Source organism: Cyprinus carpio, chromosome B12, assembly GCF_018340385.1.
Source record: "Cyprinus carpio isolate SPL01 chromosome B12, ASM1834038v1, whole genome shotgun sequence".
Lineage (NCBI taxonomy): Eukaryota > Metazoa > Chordata > Actinopteri > Cypriniformes > Cyprinidae > Cyprinus > Cyprinus carpio.
The window spans coordinates 6,202,090-6,217,204 of NC_056608.1; the positions used below are offsets into that span (position 1 = coordinate 6,202,090).

Consider the following 15,115-nt stretch of genomic DNA (forward strand, 5'->3'; position numbering starts at 1 on the left):
TGTTCAGCAAAACAGCAGCTAATTCACTCCAGCTTTGTTGAGAACCTTGAAAACATGCTGTGATCTAAACTGGCCCTGACTGTGATGTGATCTAATGTGGTTCAAGCTCTTTCGGAATGCCATCAGCTGCTTTACTCAGGATGGGAATCTTTACCTAGCAATTCGATTGTAATGTAGAGAGTCATGATCCTCCATGGAACACCACTGGGGTGTAAATCTTTGGCGTGCAACAAAAAGTTGAATAATTTGGCCTCGACAAAAAATGTATTCTAATTAAAAACAAAGGGTTTTTGTTTTGCAGTTGCTCTCATATGATAGAGAATACACACACATAGACTTCAAAAAGCATTTTATTCGGCTTCCAGTGGTTGTTTAGTTCATGTCAATGTAACCTAATGCTTCAGCGCTTCTTTCTTTGATTTTTTTTTTTTTTTTGTATTTGTTCGCATATTCCACTGGCCTTGATAACTCCTTTTGGAAAATAAATGCTCTTGATTATCGGGAACAGATGGCTAAACAGACGTGTGTGGGCCAGCGACGACTGCAGCATGTGACAGCACGGTGTGGCCTGAAACTGTAAAACTGACTCCAGAACAGTTCTCAGACACTCACTCCTGGGTCAGAACAAGCTATTTTAAGTGTTTGAGAGCTTGCGGTGGTATTGAGGAAATGCACAGCATCTATTTTTACGGCACATAATTTTATTTTTTTCCGGAACTGAAAACAATCAGTATGTAAACCAGCGGTTCTTGGCTGGTGGTTTGCAGGTTTTGATTTCTGTTTTTTGGACAAAAGAAAAAGAAAATCATTTTGATATGTATTTTGGACCTTTTTTCAGGGCTGTTCAAAAACTTCAGGGTTAGTAAATAAATACGTAAATCTAAATAAAAAAAAAGGTACTTCTTTTGAGTACAAGGGTGTATTAAATTGAGCAGTACATTTTTATTCATCAAAGAATCAAAGAAAAGAAAAAAATTATTTCCACAAAAACATTAAGCAGCCCAACGGTTTTCAACATTGATTATCATAAGAAATATTTCTTAAGCAGCAGACTGCTGAAAATTAAAATTTGCCATTTCAGGAAGAAATCTGTATTTTAAAAATGTTATATATCATAATAATATTTCATAATTTTACTGTATTTTTGATCAAATAAATGCAGCTTTGGTGAGGAAAAGAGACTTTTAAAATATTAAAAACATCTTACAGACACCAAACGGTAGCATACATCGAAATAGCTTCTTTAAAATAAGACAAATTAAAATGGAATAACCTTGAAATCTTGAATTTAGTGTTAATTATTTTTCTCACCCCAGTGGCATATTTGTAAGCATGAATCTAGTGAAAATGAGTTGTGTTAGTGCAAACACAACACAGTGATTATTATCTTGCTTCAAGGATGTTTTGACAATGTTACTGGAGAAGAAGACAATAATAGTTATTAAGAAAATTATTTTTCTTCCAGTGGTAAAGCAAAAAAAGATGAATTCAAAACCACTGATTCAATCACAAATGAAACACCACTTGTTAAGAACCACTGGTGTAAAAAAAATGCAATCTTGAGATATTTTTCTGGTGCAGTTCTGAAGTAACTCATGTTGTTATGTTATTCGCCTATGCTATGACAGACCAAGCGTGCTTTTCAATATTATTAAATATGTTTCTTTTCTGTGTGGTGTTTAGATCAAGAGCGACTCAAAATCAGGAGTGTCCAAGCCCCGGAACAACAGCAACAGTTGTAAAAAAGATAACCTGAAGGTGGAGACGGGTGAGGAGTGCCACACAGACGAGCAGGCCTTCCTGGTGTCGCTGTATAAGTACATGAAAGAGAGGAAAACTCCCATTGAGAGGATACCGTACCTGGGCTTCAAACAGAGTAAGTACAGCTTCTTCACTTCCTCCTCCATAACCAAGCTCTGGAAATCTCAAGCACTACATAAGTCAACAACCTGAACAAATAGTGTCACTTCCACAAAATGAATGGCATTTGAAAAAATCAAGAATGTTTCTAAAGAATCTTTTTCACAAAAAAAAAAACAAAAAAACAAAATGCAAATTCTGCTGTCAATTAAACATGATCTTCTTTCTTCTGTGAAACACAAAAGTATATCTTAGGTAGAATGTCCAGAATAAAAAAAAAAAAAACTTCATACGATAGCCAGGAAGCTCATTAAGTTAAGGAACAGATCTGTTTACTGACTGTGAAGCCTATTATTTGCATTTTATATAGAAGGATCATTTTACAGTTATCATGATCAAATAGAGACATATTTGACCTACGTCAAGATGCACACATGAGTGTAGGAGTCTCTGCGTGAGCCCAGAGAGCAGATGCGATGTACTTTGCCATGTTCTTATTCATGCTAGAGACGCTCGTCACTATAAACCTTTTTTTATCCTTGTATGGCATGACACACTTCTTGTAGAAGATGATTCATTCTTCTGTGAAAGCAGTTAAGAAAGTGAATCAGACATCGATCTTCTGGCTTAAGATTGTTATGCGGCAAAATTATGTTTTAAACTTTTCTATCCAACAAGTGATGTTTAATGAAGTGTTTATAAATTGCACTGTGCCATCCCCAGCTATATTAAAGGGACAGTTCACTCAAAAATAAACATTTTGTTAGTTTATTCATATAAAAACATTGATCAATGTACATTAAATATGGTAAACAGAAGCTCAACTGAACAAACCTCATTGGTTCTCATGTATAAAGCTACCATGTTGGATGTGCATTGATCATAGTTTTTATGCGAATAAAAGGCTAAATTAAATCTGTTCATCATTTGAAGAGACACTATCATGTAATAAGACTTGATTCATTGCATTTCTTTTATGATCTCTTTATTAACTTTTTAAAGCGTCCAAATTTTCAGTGAATGAATTTTTAAATTAGGTACTGAAATCTCTTAGGTTTCATTTAAAAAATATCTTGATTTGTGTTTCAAAGATGTATAAAAATCCTATGGGTTTGAGATTGCACAATGACAGAATTTTCTTTTTTGGGTCAACTAATCCTTTGTTTAATAGATAATTATGCCTTCAGAAATGTAACAGTTGACATTAACATGGTTGACAGTTTCACAGATTAATTACAAAGTGATGCTTAGAAAATCAAAAACTGATATTTCTACAAATATTTACTTTTATATTTTTAATTGTTTACAATAAAATGGTTTGCAATTTTTAATTGTTTATGAGCAAAACAAGATATAAGATAAAATGAAAAACATGAGAACTTTTCTTGAATAATTATTTAAAATATCATCTTACATTCATGTAAAATTATTAAAGGGGTCATATGATGTTGATAAAAAGAACATTATTTTGTTTATTCGGTGTAATGCAATGTGTTTATGTGGTTTAAGGTTAAAAAAACACATTATTTTCCACATAATGTACATTATCGCTTCTCCTCTAAGCCATCTTTTCGATCTGAAAAGCGAGGTATGCTCTGATTGGCCAGCTATCCAGTGCGTTGTGATTGGCCGAATGCCTTCAGCGTGTGACGAAATGTTATGCCCCTTACTATACTGTGATGCGTGTCCCGGTCAGAACACCGGCACTACAAGACAAAAACAATAAAACCCATTAGAAACGAGCCATTTGTTGCATCCAGTGGGGACATAATTATGGATTATAGTGACTCATACTGTGTTTTTATGCATTGCGTTGCATCACGCAGCATAAACATAAAACCATGTCTGCATTTGTGATCGGAAAAACAACAAACGATACTCTTCACCAACGGTTCTCAATTCCAGTCCTCGTGCCCCCCAGCTCTGCATATTTTGCACGTCTATTTTTGTTTACACACCTGATTCAGATAATCAGCTCATTAGAAGTGAGCTCCGTGCATGAACTGTGTTTTCATTGACATGGTCCCTACACAGTGCTCATTGCTCCCTACTCCCTGAGCAGGGGAAATCTGATGAAGTTTATCTCACTTTGGAACATTCATTCACGGATTTGTGCTGCGCAACATCTTCACACACGGAGAAGTGTGACATCATATACCTCTGTAAATAAATACAATTTAAATTCACGTCTCGCACACTTTAGTGCACTTTGAATGGAACATATACATTTGCTTCTGGAATCATGGCGGAACATCCTGTGATGTCCACTTCGCAGGGCACTTACATTTGAATAGAACAAACGTCCGAAGCCATAAGAGAAACATACAAAATGTGCATGTTTGAATCATCAGTGACAAATCCTTTACATATGTAAACGTACTTACAGTATGAGAGTCAGAACAGCTGGCATTGTAGTCTACTCTCCCAGGATCAGGAAACAGTCCTCCATAAAATGTGCTATACACATCTGAATATTTGGGTTGAACTGTTGTGGAACAGTGTAGTAAGCACAACTTAACCACTGATTTCTAGTTGTGTCCTCTTTTGGAAGGCCAAACAAAGTATTTTTACTTTCACAATGAAACAGCGTTTCCACAACATGGAGTCGGCAGGTTACGCCTTCTTTATTTGCGTGAACATTTGGGCGGTGTTATGCAAATCTTCCCACACCGTGACGTAGACATGTGGGGGCGTGTTTAAATGAGGCTTTTTAGGTGGGCGTGGATAACTTTTATAAAGAATATCTCTTTGGGTTTGAGACTTTAGTCTTTGCTACTTTACAGATCTTCCTTATGCACCAAGAGCTTGTAACACTCCAAAGAGAAAGGAAAACTTGAAATCGCATCATATGACCCCTCAAAAAAAAAAAAGAAAACCAAATGGTAACAGGGCTGGTTCAAATTTGAACATGGGGACCAGTGTTTTAATATTATGCCAACTAAAATCTGAAAATATATAGAGAGACATATTGAAGACACAAAAATGCAGAAAAAAAGAAAGGAAATACCAGTGGGAACAGACCAAAAAGGCTGTTGTACCCCTAAAGGTAAACATTTTTTCAGTAGTATTTGTACCATTACTGATGTATCAAAGTGTCAGAGAGAGAGCAGCTCTCGGCTGTAAGTTTAATGTCATTCAGCCTACTTAAAAACAACTCGCCCTGTAACCCGACAGTCAATCAGAAGTAGCTATTGGGAGGAGGCAAAAATCAATATGGCACGATATAAGGACAGACAAACACCGCTCTGACAAATGCAGCGACTTTGTGTGTGTGGCAATTGAATCTTGATTGATTAGTCCCCCAGCAGCAAAGACCCTCATTAATTTCTGCTGTGCCTTATTCATAAATGTGGCACAGCTCTGCTTCATTAAACTGACACAAATGTATTTAGTTTCATCTTTTTTCTTTTCATTCTTGCTCACTCTCTAAGAGGCCCCTGCTTAGCATTAATATTCATATGGCGAAATTAAACTGTGGGGAATGGATTGTTGACAAGGGTTTCAAGTCATGTTTTAATTTGATGTTCAGTTGATTGGGAGAATGTGTTAGTATGGCTGTGTTCGGAATGGAATACTAGCGAACTATATGCTGCACAGTATACAAGACTATACACTTAAAAATAACGGTGGTTTTCCAAAAGGAAGGAAGAACCATTTTGGGTTCCCCAAAGAACTTTTAAGTAAATAGTTCAAAGTTACCTAGTAAAAACTATGCATTACTGTATATACTTATGGCACTTTTCCACTGCGTGATACAACTCGGCACAGCTCAGTATGGTACGGTACGGCTCAGCTCAGCACGGTTTGCATTTCCACTGCAGTTTAGTGTCGCTTTAGAGTGGGCGGGATTATTCACATCGTTCAATCTAATGATTCTTTTGTGTTTGTGTCGCAAGTTCAGTGACGCAGGTAGCGACGATTCTCTCTGGCCAATCCGTGATCGGCAGAGCTTACATGTCACGTTTTGGTAACGGTACGGTTCACTTGGAACCTCAACCTAGGTGGTACTAAAAAAAGTACCAGGTACTGTACCCAGTGGAAAACCCCCAAAACTGAACCATACCGAGCCGTACCGTGCCGTACCATGCAGTGGAAAAGCTCCATTATACTGTAGCAAATCTCAACTGCTCGATTGTTTATATCATCTCAAGATGTTATATATAATTGCCCAGCTCTAATCTGCTAAATGCAACTTTAAAACCTGAAGATATTAAGATATTCTAACGATTAGCATCATAATTTTCTGTAAAGCTGCTTTGAGATGATCTGTACTGTGAAAAGCACTATACAAATAAAACTGCCTTCAATTGACAATTTTAAACTGTAATATGTTACATTAAAGCCACATGACCTCATTATTTTTGGCGTCCAATTATCATTTCCAAAATGAAATGATTTTGCCCTTTTTTAATTTTATTTAGTGTAAAACTTTCTTACCTTCTAGCAGTCGGATCAAATAATGAGTGAAATGGGATGTTAAAAACATGGCTGTTATTACTTCCAGTTGTATGACCACACTTAAAATGGAAGGTCAAGTTGAAAGTTGAGTACATTGCATTGTGGGATACAGTAGTGCATACTGCACATTTTTGCATATAGCAGGTCATCCGGCTGTTTCATGCCCGGGAAAATTCTCATAACATGCGCAGTGTACACTACAGTAGTATGCTATCCCGAATACAGCCGATGTAAACGCTTCTTCCAGTGGAACTAATCGTCATCCTTGTTATCCTTCTTACAGTAAACCTTTGGACTATGTTTCAAGCGGCTCAGAAGCTGGGAGGATACGAGGTGGTGAGTGTTTACACAATTTGTTTGAAATCCAGTGCCGTTGGCAGCACGCTTTTTCCTTTGGCTCTGAAAGATTCCTGAAAAACAAGAGTTTCGTTTTTTTTCCAGCCTGCTGTGTAACGTGTGTTTACTAGACTCTGGCCTGGATGCGGAACTCTCTCAGATCCAAATTTGGCCAGATCGCTCGCAGTTGTTATAAAATCTACAAGTGGAAAACACGTGTAACCCTTTTGCGGTGGAGGAAATTGGTTGGGGCCTGTTCACTACCCATGTTTAGGCTCTTAAGGGACCATTATTGTACAACAAGCGAAGTGCGCAATAAAGGGAATTCACTTGGCAGCTTATCTGACATCTGCTCTGCGAAAGTATGGTGAAAACATTAAAGTCCCTTCTACGCGACCAGCTATTTGATATTTTCGGCGTTCATTCATCAGCGCTGAAGCTGTTTATATTAAGAGCAAACAGGAAGCCACTTCTTGCATATTGATATCGCTGCCTGCCTTTCTCTGTCCTTTTTATGTCCCCTGGCTGCTCACGTTGTCTCTGCCACAGAAAGCTTGGCTTTTAATGCAGCTGACATCTGTAATGAAAATCATCATGCAGGAGGAGCCATGATGTCATTGGAAACATTTACCCAGCTCAAAAAGATCAGATTGAACTCCTCTCCTGAGGTTGAACTGTACTTGACCGCAACTGTACTCCGGACCCAAAAACCTGCCTCGTACACAATGGCCGTGTTAAAACAAACAGCAGTCAAGGGCTATTATTACTGAAGGATTTTAGAGAAGGCAGCGGCGGCCACAGGGGCGATTTTTGTTCTCATGCTGTCAAAACTGCAAACGCTTCATTAAACGCCGGAGGAGATGGCAGATGCCCTACTCAATGAGTCAAATTACCAACGCAAAGTAGAGCACATGGTCGACGGTATTTTAATTGAAGTGTTTCTACAATCGACTCGTGATTAGGTCTCCATGGACATCGAGTCATACTGTATTCCGGTACAATGTGAGAACATTGTACTTATTTGTGTTGTAACTGAATACATTGGCCTGGGCGACTAAATCGCACATGCATTAATTTCCCAGCACTTGATGCATGTGGTTTTCCACAGAATGCATTTTATTGAGAGAGGCAGCCATTAGCTGCGGGAAACGGCCATTAAATATCCTTTAACCCCCGTACGGTGAATGCACTAAAGGTCTCTCATGAATATTAATCGCTGTGTATGTGAATTATGTTAATCGAGTATGTGTTTTCTTTTTTTCTATTTGGTTAAGATTCCGCATACATCAATACTCAATCTTATGACCTTGCGTGGGACATCATGCGCTAGGTGGCGTTTAATAAGTATAAAGCTCGGGGTCTGTTTAATATGCATCGCGGGACCCTCTTATTTTCATCATTCCATAATAAAGAAAGCCCAACATAAATGTTGAATGCATGAAAAGTGGAATGCTAATATCAGTGTTCATTTCATTTTTGCTTCATGCAAACATCCATTACATGAACGTCCTTGTCACTCATAATGAACTTGCACTTCTCATTTCAGATCACAGCGCGCCGACAGTGGAAAAATGTATATGATGAACTGGGCGGCAACCCGGGTAGCACCAGCGCTGCCACGTGCACACGAAGACACTACGAGAGGTTGGTCTTCTCGTTTCCTCATTAGCCAGGGCTGATTTTGGAAAGAAACTGCAGATTTCTGTGGAACTGATTTAAATATGTTAAACGATGCTGAGTATTAAACTTCTGTTGGTGGCTGAATAAATATTTAGACAAAACATTTAATTAAAAAAAAAAAAAACAGGCAGGATGTAGCAATTCTGCAGAAATCTGCAGATCTTCCTGTGAAATTCTGCTCTTATGCATGATAAGATATGCCCATTAAAATACATGCACTGACCCTGCTGTTGATTTCATTATTCACACCCCATATTATTAGCAGCCCCACATGAAAGCTGTGTCTGCACAACTCAAAGAAAGCTCAGCAGATTTCTGCAGATTCAAAACAAATGATGTTTTTATAATATTCAAAGTCACGTTGTCCTACTTAACTGTTTTTATTATCTCTGGTTCCCTTGACTAAAGATCCAGAGTGTGATTTTATTACAGTGAGACACAAAAAATGGAATTAAACTTTTCATGAATCAAAAACTGAAATCTAAAAATAAAGTTGTTTTTTTTTTGTTAAAATAATTAAATTTATTTAATAATCAACAATCCAACAAAACACAAATTCAATATAAAAAAAATTTAAAAACAAATTTTAATCACATTTCCACTTTAATTAGTTGTTGAAATATAACCATTTAAACAATGGCTATTATAACTTGCTTTCATTATAGATTTTTGCATGCATACATTAAATAAGACATAACTAACTGGGTTAATTAAAAATATAATGAATAAATAATACAGTGCATACATTTATCCTTTCTGCAAGCTATGGACACTGAATGGCTTTCCTGTGGTCACTGCAACATTCCACTGTTTACTAGCTATTTTACTGATGTCTTTCTCCCATTAAAATATTGATCGATTTATTACGTAAGACACGATTTCACTAAGTTGTAATGTTTCTTTCAACAAACCTTCAGAAGTGTATTTATATTTAGTGCTATAACTAGAAGTAAAGAGGAAGAGATCATCAGTTCTCGTTAGCTCCGTATTTGTTTGAATTTCTTCGTAAAAATTTGAAAGCTAAGACTTTGTCTCAAAATCAAAAGCAACAAAGCAAAAACGCTTATGGTGATTACTGGAAGTCAGTCAAGCTACAAGTAATGTTTAAAATTTTTGTTCACACAGACTAAAAGACCTTGGTTCATCAAAATGAAGAGCGATTAAAAACAAGAAATTGATATTGTCAACAGGACATTCCCAAGCAAGTAAAGAAAATCAAATTAAAATAATTTTAAAAAATATTGAAAATACTGAAACCACTAAATAAATGCCAGATGGTTATTTAAATTTAATATATAAAAACAATTTATATCTTAAGTAATGATACATGGGGTTATTATTATTTTTTAAATCAAATTAAAATGAAATTACTTTTATTACTGTAATAAATTAAATAGATAAAATGACTATGTCTGCAAAGTGTTATATGAAACTTTGTGAAGAACTGTTTGAAATGCTGCAAGTGGGGCAGGTTTTGGCATGGGTTTGTGCTTATTCTTAATGATTTGGAGGCAGGGGAGACAGTGTTATTGTATTTGCTCTTAAAGCTATTCAGTTCCACCTTTAAGGTTTGTGTGACATGTCTCTTTCTTCCGGCTGGCCCATCGAGGGGTTTAGTGAGGCCCGGGCAGGTGGAGTTGGCAGGGATTGTGTTCCTGGCAGCTCTCCATCGTCAGACTTAGTGCTGAGTCAATAGCCACCAATAATGTATCTGTTCAATGAATAATAGGCTGCCAAAATCGGATGTTATAACCTTGATCAAACAGACAGGGATGTGCTGATGTGTCCACTTGTGCAGCTGCTACCAAGAGTAATTAATTGAATTAATTTGCCCAGCAAATTAAGCCAATATTCACCACTTACTCGTAACTTGTATGACTTTATTCACCCCTTGTTACACAACAAGATAATATCATTAGAACCCAAATAAAGTCATTTTATAGGAGAATATTGTAAGAATGTACTGGCTGCTCTTTTCCATATAGTGAAAGTGAATGGGGTTTAGAGGTGCCATGCTCTGGAAAATTGCAATAGAAGTGTTATAAAATCATGTGATAGCTTGAATGATGACTGCAAAAACAAAAAAATAAATTGATGTTTGACAAATAAAACTGAAATTGATGAAAAATTGCCGTTGATGTAAATGAAAGTTAAAACTGCAACATAATTTCTGCTTTTGCCTATTATAGATTGTATTAATATTTTGAATTAGATTTTATTTTTATATTTTCAGTTTTCATATTTAGTTTAATTCTTTGTAATTTTATGTGCTTTTGTCATTTTTATTAGTTTTTTCTTTTTTAAAATATTACTTTTTAGATTTATCTTATTTCAGTTTTAATTTTTATTAATTTCAAGTTAATAATTTTAGTGTTTCATCTTAAACCTATTTTAGTTAGTTGCCTTTTTTGCCGAAAGTTTTTCATGTTATATTTACTGTATATTCTATTGTATTTCAGCTTTATTTCAATCAACAAAAAAAAACAAATAATTTAATATATTATAAAAAAAAAAAATAATAACAATAACACTTATATTTATTTTTTTTTTTTTTTTTTGACATGATCATTGTCAGTTAATATATTTATTTTATTGTATCTGTTTATTTATTTTAACTTTCATTATATGAAAAAGAGCAGCCAGGATATTTTTCAAAAATGCACCTTTTTTGTTCCACAAAAAGAAATAAATTCATACAAGTTTGGGTGCATAAATCGACAGAATTTTCATATCTGTGTGTTCTCCAACTAATGCTAATGATATTTGCTGTATTATCTGATTAGCATTTGGCTACTATGTATGTTGTGGGGGGGGGGAAAAATACAAATGTAGATTACAAATTAGGTCATAAAATATGACATCAATAACCTTGAGAGATACTGCGGCATTCCAGTTCATCCTCCGCCCCCTCCCCTCTTCTTTTTAATTATATAGGTCAGTGGCACTGATCAATCTGGCCCTGGTTATTTATTTAATCCTCCTCTTCCCAGAGAGAGATCTTTGTTCCAAAAATGTTCTGCTTGTGAATACTTCTGCGAGAACAGCATTCCGAAACCTTGTGGAGCAACTTTAGTCCGCTTGCACCCGAGGTCCATTTTGTTGCTGTGTGAATTTCTACTTTCCTTTTTTTTTTTAAATAAAAAAAGCTCTACAGATGGTTTCTCACTGCACTTGCCCCTGCAGAACTAACCAATTCAGGATGCATGCGGATTTGCATAATGTTTGAATAATATTTGCAGTGCATGTACAAATATTATCTTGCAATATAAAAAACTACTGTTAGGTGCATTCATTGGCTTGGAATGGAATGCCAACTTACTAGTTACTGAATGCCATGCAATAAATACAGCATACTGCCTACTGTGTGAATGCATTATGTAATGACAAACAAAAAGCAGTATCATGTTGCATATTTGATATAGCAAAAGTCACCCAATTTTAATATTATTATTTGCGTTATTATTAGTATGCATTTATTTATAGTAAAATTTATTGAAAATACAATTTTGGTATACTTATTCATTCCATGCATACAGAAATGTGAATATTTTGCAATAGTGAGAATAGTATGTTAGTATGCTATTCCAAACATAGCCGTTTCTAGCACAATGCGAGATCCTCGCAGTACTTGCTTTTTGTATCCCCCACTAGAATTAATGTTTGCTCTAAATTCTACCAAGTCACGCTTCACAGAACTCATCCTTGTACCTCTAGCCAGTTTGACAGATTTCAATGCAAGCCCTTTAAGTGGAGTTTAACGATCTGGCTTTGAAGGAAGGCTTTTTCCCAGAGAGCAGTTTTTGTCCCCCGAGAGATCGGAGCTTCATTTGAGACTGCAGCTGTAGTAAACAATTGCAATATGCATTTATTATCCCTCGAATCATTAGCAAGAGCACCGCATAATCCAGCAATATCACTGCTGCACGTTCTCTTGAATGTCAGAAAATAAAGATTTGGGTTCTTAGAAATGCCAATCACTGATCCACATCTATTTATGATTAGCCGTTTATCTGTATTTACACCATTTGGCTGTATTTACCTAGTGGAAAAAGGAGCTGTGGTGTGACATTGAGGTTGTGAAAGCTGACAAAACCTAATTAAATCCCTGATTGATCTAATTAGTTTATCATCGCAATTTGCATGTCGGTTTACAGGCTCATTTGTCCTACTAAGATTCCATCATGTTCTTGCTTTAACGAGACAAAGACGGCATTTTCAACCAGCACATTGTCAGCAAAAATATTTCTCAATCAAGAAAATGCTCTGAGGTACTTACAAAAGTGGATATTAAAAAATCAAACCGTATCACTCTTTCTATTGATTTGATACCAGAGGGCTGTCTGAGTAGCTGATGGCTGCTTTTGTACTCTCGTGTGTACACAGTACACGATAATGCGGCTGTGAGTCAAAATGGCTGTCTTGGCAAGGTTTTAATGTACACACATGCTATTTATCTTAAGTGAAGGCAAACACATTTATGTCAAAATCTGTGCATTGCAAACAGCCTAATAGACCTGACTCTGTCTACTATTTTGATAATATGAATCTATAATATTAACAGGAAGAACACAGACAAACATTTACCTCTTTTAATGAATTTATTTGTTCATAGTTTTACAGAATAATTACTTCTAAAATATTGAAGTTATGTTTATATATATATATATATATATATATATATATATATATATATATATATATATATATATATATATATATATATATATATATATATAATTAAACATAACTTCAGGATTTTAGTCAATTTAATTTGATCAATTTAAAGCATTCTTGATAAATAAAAGTATTCATTTCTGTAATTTCCAACCCCTCTCACACTCAACTATGTACTCAACTATTTTAAATATTGATGATGATAATAATAATAGTTTCTCGAACAGCAAATTGGCATATTAGAATGATTTCTGATGTGACACTGAAGACTGGAGTAATGATGCTAAAAATTCAGCTTTGATCATAGGAATATATTATAATTTAAAATATATTCAAATAGAAAGCAGTTATTTTAAATAGTAAAAATATTTCACACTTTTGCTGTATTTTGGCTCAGATAAATACAGTCTTGGTGAGCAGAAGAGATTTATTTTAAAAATCCTACTGTTCAAAAACTTTTGACTGGTAGTGTAATATAAATTAAGTCATTAATATTAATATTTTTTATTTAATATTTTGTGTTCAGTGGGATATTAGTTTTGCTCTAATATCTGATTTGGTATTAACCAAATCATAAGATATTTTGACATTTAATGTTTAATTATTAAGCAGGACTGTGGACCAATACGATTTAACAGTGGGTGGAGCTTCCCAGTAGTAATATATAAACCAACTGACAGACATTGACAACAAAGATAATAATGTCTGCAAGAAGTTCCTCATTTAGAAGGCCCTAAAATATGTCGCTGACTTATATTCGACACTTCTGAAGTTTCGTCCAGTACTGCTGCACGCTCCGTTTCCATGAGTATTTATAATGTGGAGTTTAAAAGCTTTTTTAAGGCTTTGTTTTGGAACAGCCACCATGTTGATGTAGTTTCTTTTTCCACATACAGCTTATTTATGCTTTATCACTTCACATTGTGCTGAGAGAGTAAGTGCTGTGTTTATGCTGGGCTAAAGATTGAGCAGCGCTCGAGCTCAGGCGTCTAATTTAAAGTCTGTAAATCACTGCCCAGGAATGTGGCTTTCATTTCAGCTGCATCATAGAGCGAATTCCAACAATGAAATATTTCACAGGCAGGATGTGTCTGTACAAACGCCGTACAATACAAAACACGGCTCTCATCACACATTATTTAGAGCATTTAATAATTAAAGCTGGGTGTTGAACGTTAATGGGTTTTAGCCTGAAGGGAGTAAGTGAGGTAATATTAGGTTAAAAGGCTAGGAATGACAAAGGGCCTGTTTTTGTGTTCTTTCCCCTCTCTGTTTAACTGTGTGAATCTGGATTAGTTCAAGGGTCGACATTCTCTCTCCTGGTCCGTCTCTATGATTAATTTGCTGTTTGCCCCTGCGGAGAAAAGCAGAAAAAGTACTTCAAATTATTTCAACTTTTTAAAGGGGTAGGTTTGAACCTGGCTTGTACAGATGATTGTGATTACGAACGTGCTGTTTTGAGGTCAGTTTTCTCGACCTTAACCTCTATTATGTCTAATAACAGGCCTCTGGTTGTTTGTTTAACGTTCATTTGGTATTGAAACCTGCTGATCTGCCATCTAGACCGTGTGTGTCGTATACTGCGGCTGTGGTCAGAATTTACGGTTTGTGGCATTTCGGCAAGCACTCATTAGGGCCACTTCTGTGAAAGTAAACGCAAGGCTCCATCAGACGGCTTGTTTAATAAGCAGTAATGTCGGATCCCGGGCACGTCTCCCCAACACCAAAGCGGTGGAATGAGATGAATGAGAAAATGAAATTGTTGATGTCAACAACCATTTGTCTTAGTTATTTCGGTATGTGGCCTGAGGGGTGCCGAGCGAGATGAGAGCGGTTCTCTGTGAGCGAGAGCACTCAAAGACAAACATGCTAAAAATAGACTTGAAACAGTTGAGGTTGTGATTCTTAGTGTAATGTTTTACTTCCTGTTTTGTGGGCCTCTCACAGCTGGGTATTACGCCATCTTGTGACCAAGAAGCGGAAGTGCATCTTAAACAGTGCTGAGTGTGTAGAAAAACTATATTAATAAAATGAGACCACAATGTTGAAATATATCTTTGGAAAAAAGACTCAAAAAACATGTAAATCACAAAAAAGGACTGTTAAG

The 15,115-nt window shown here is 35.8% G+C and overlaps 1 protein-coding gene across 1 annotated transcript in view; it reads left to right on the forward strand.

The window, feature by feature from the left end:
- The window catches only part of LOC109088376 (AT-rich interactive domain-containing protein 5B-like), a 107,108-nt gene that overhangs the window by 72,949 nt on the left and 19,044 nt on the right, over window positions 1-15,115 (forward strand). The window contains exons 6-8 of the mRNA XM_042735079.1: window positions 1,684-1,876; window positions 6,602-6,654; window positions 8,201-8,298. Of these exons, the coding sequence (XP_042591013.1) occupies window positions 1,684-1,876; window positions 6,602-6,654; window positions 8,201-8,298 (344 nt within the window). The remainder of the gene's footprint in view (window positions 1-1,683; window positions 1,877-6,601; window positions 6,655-8,200; window positions 8,299-15,115) is intronic.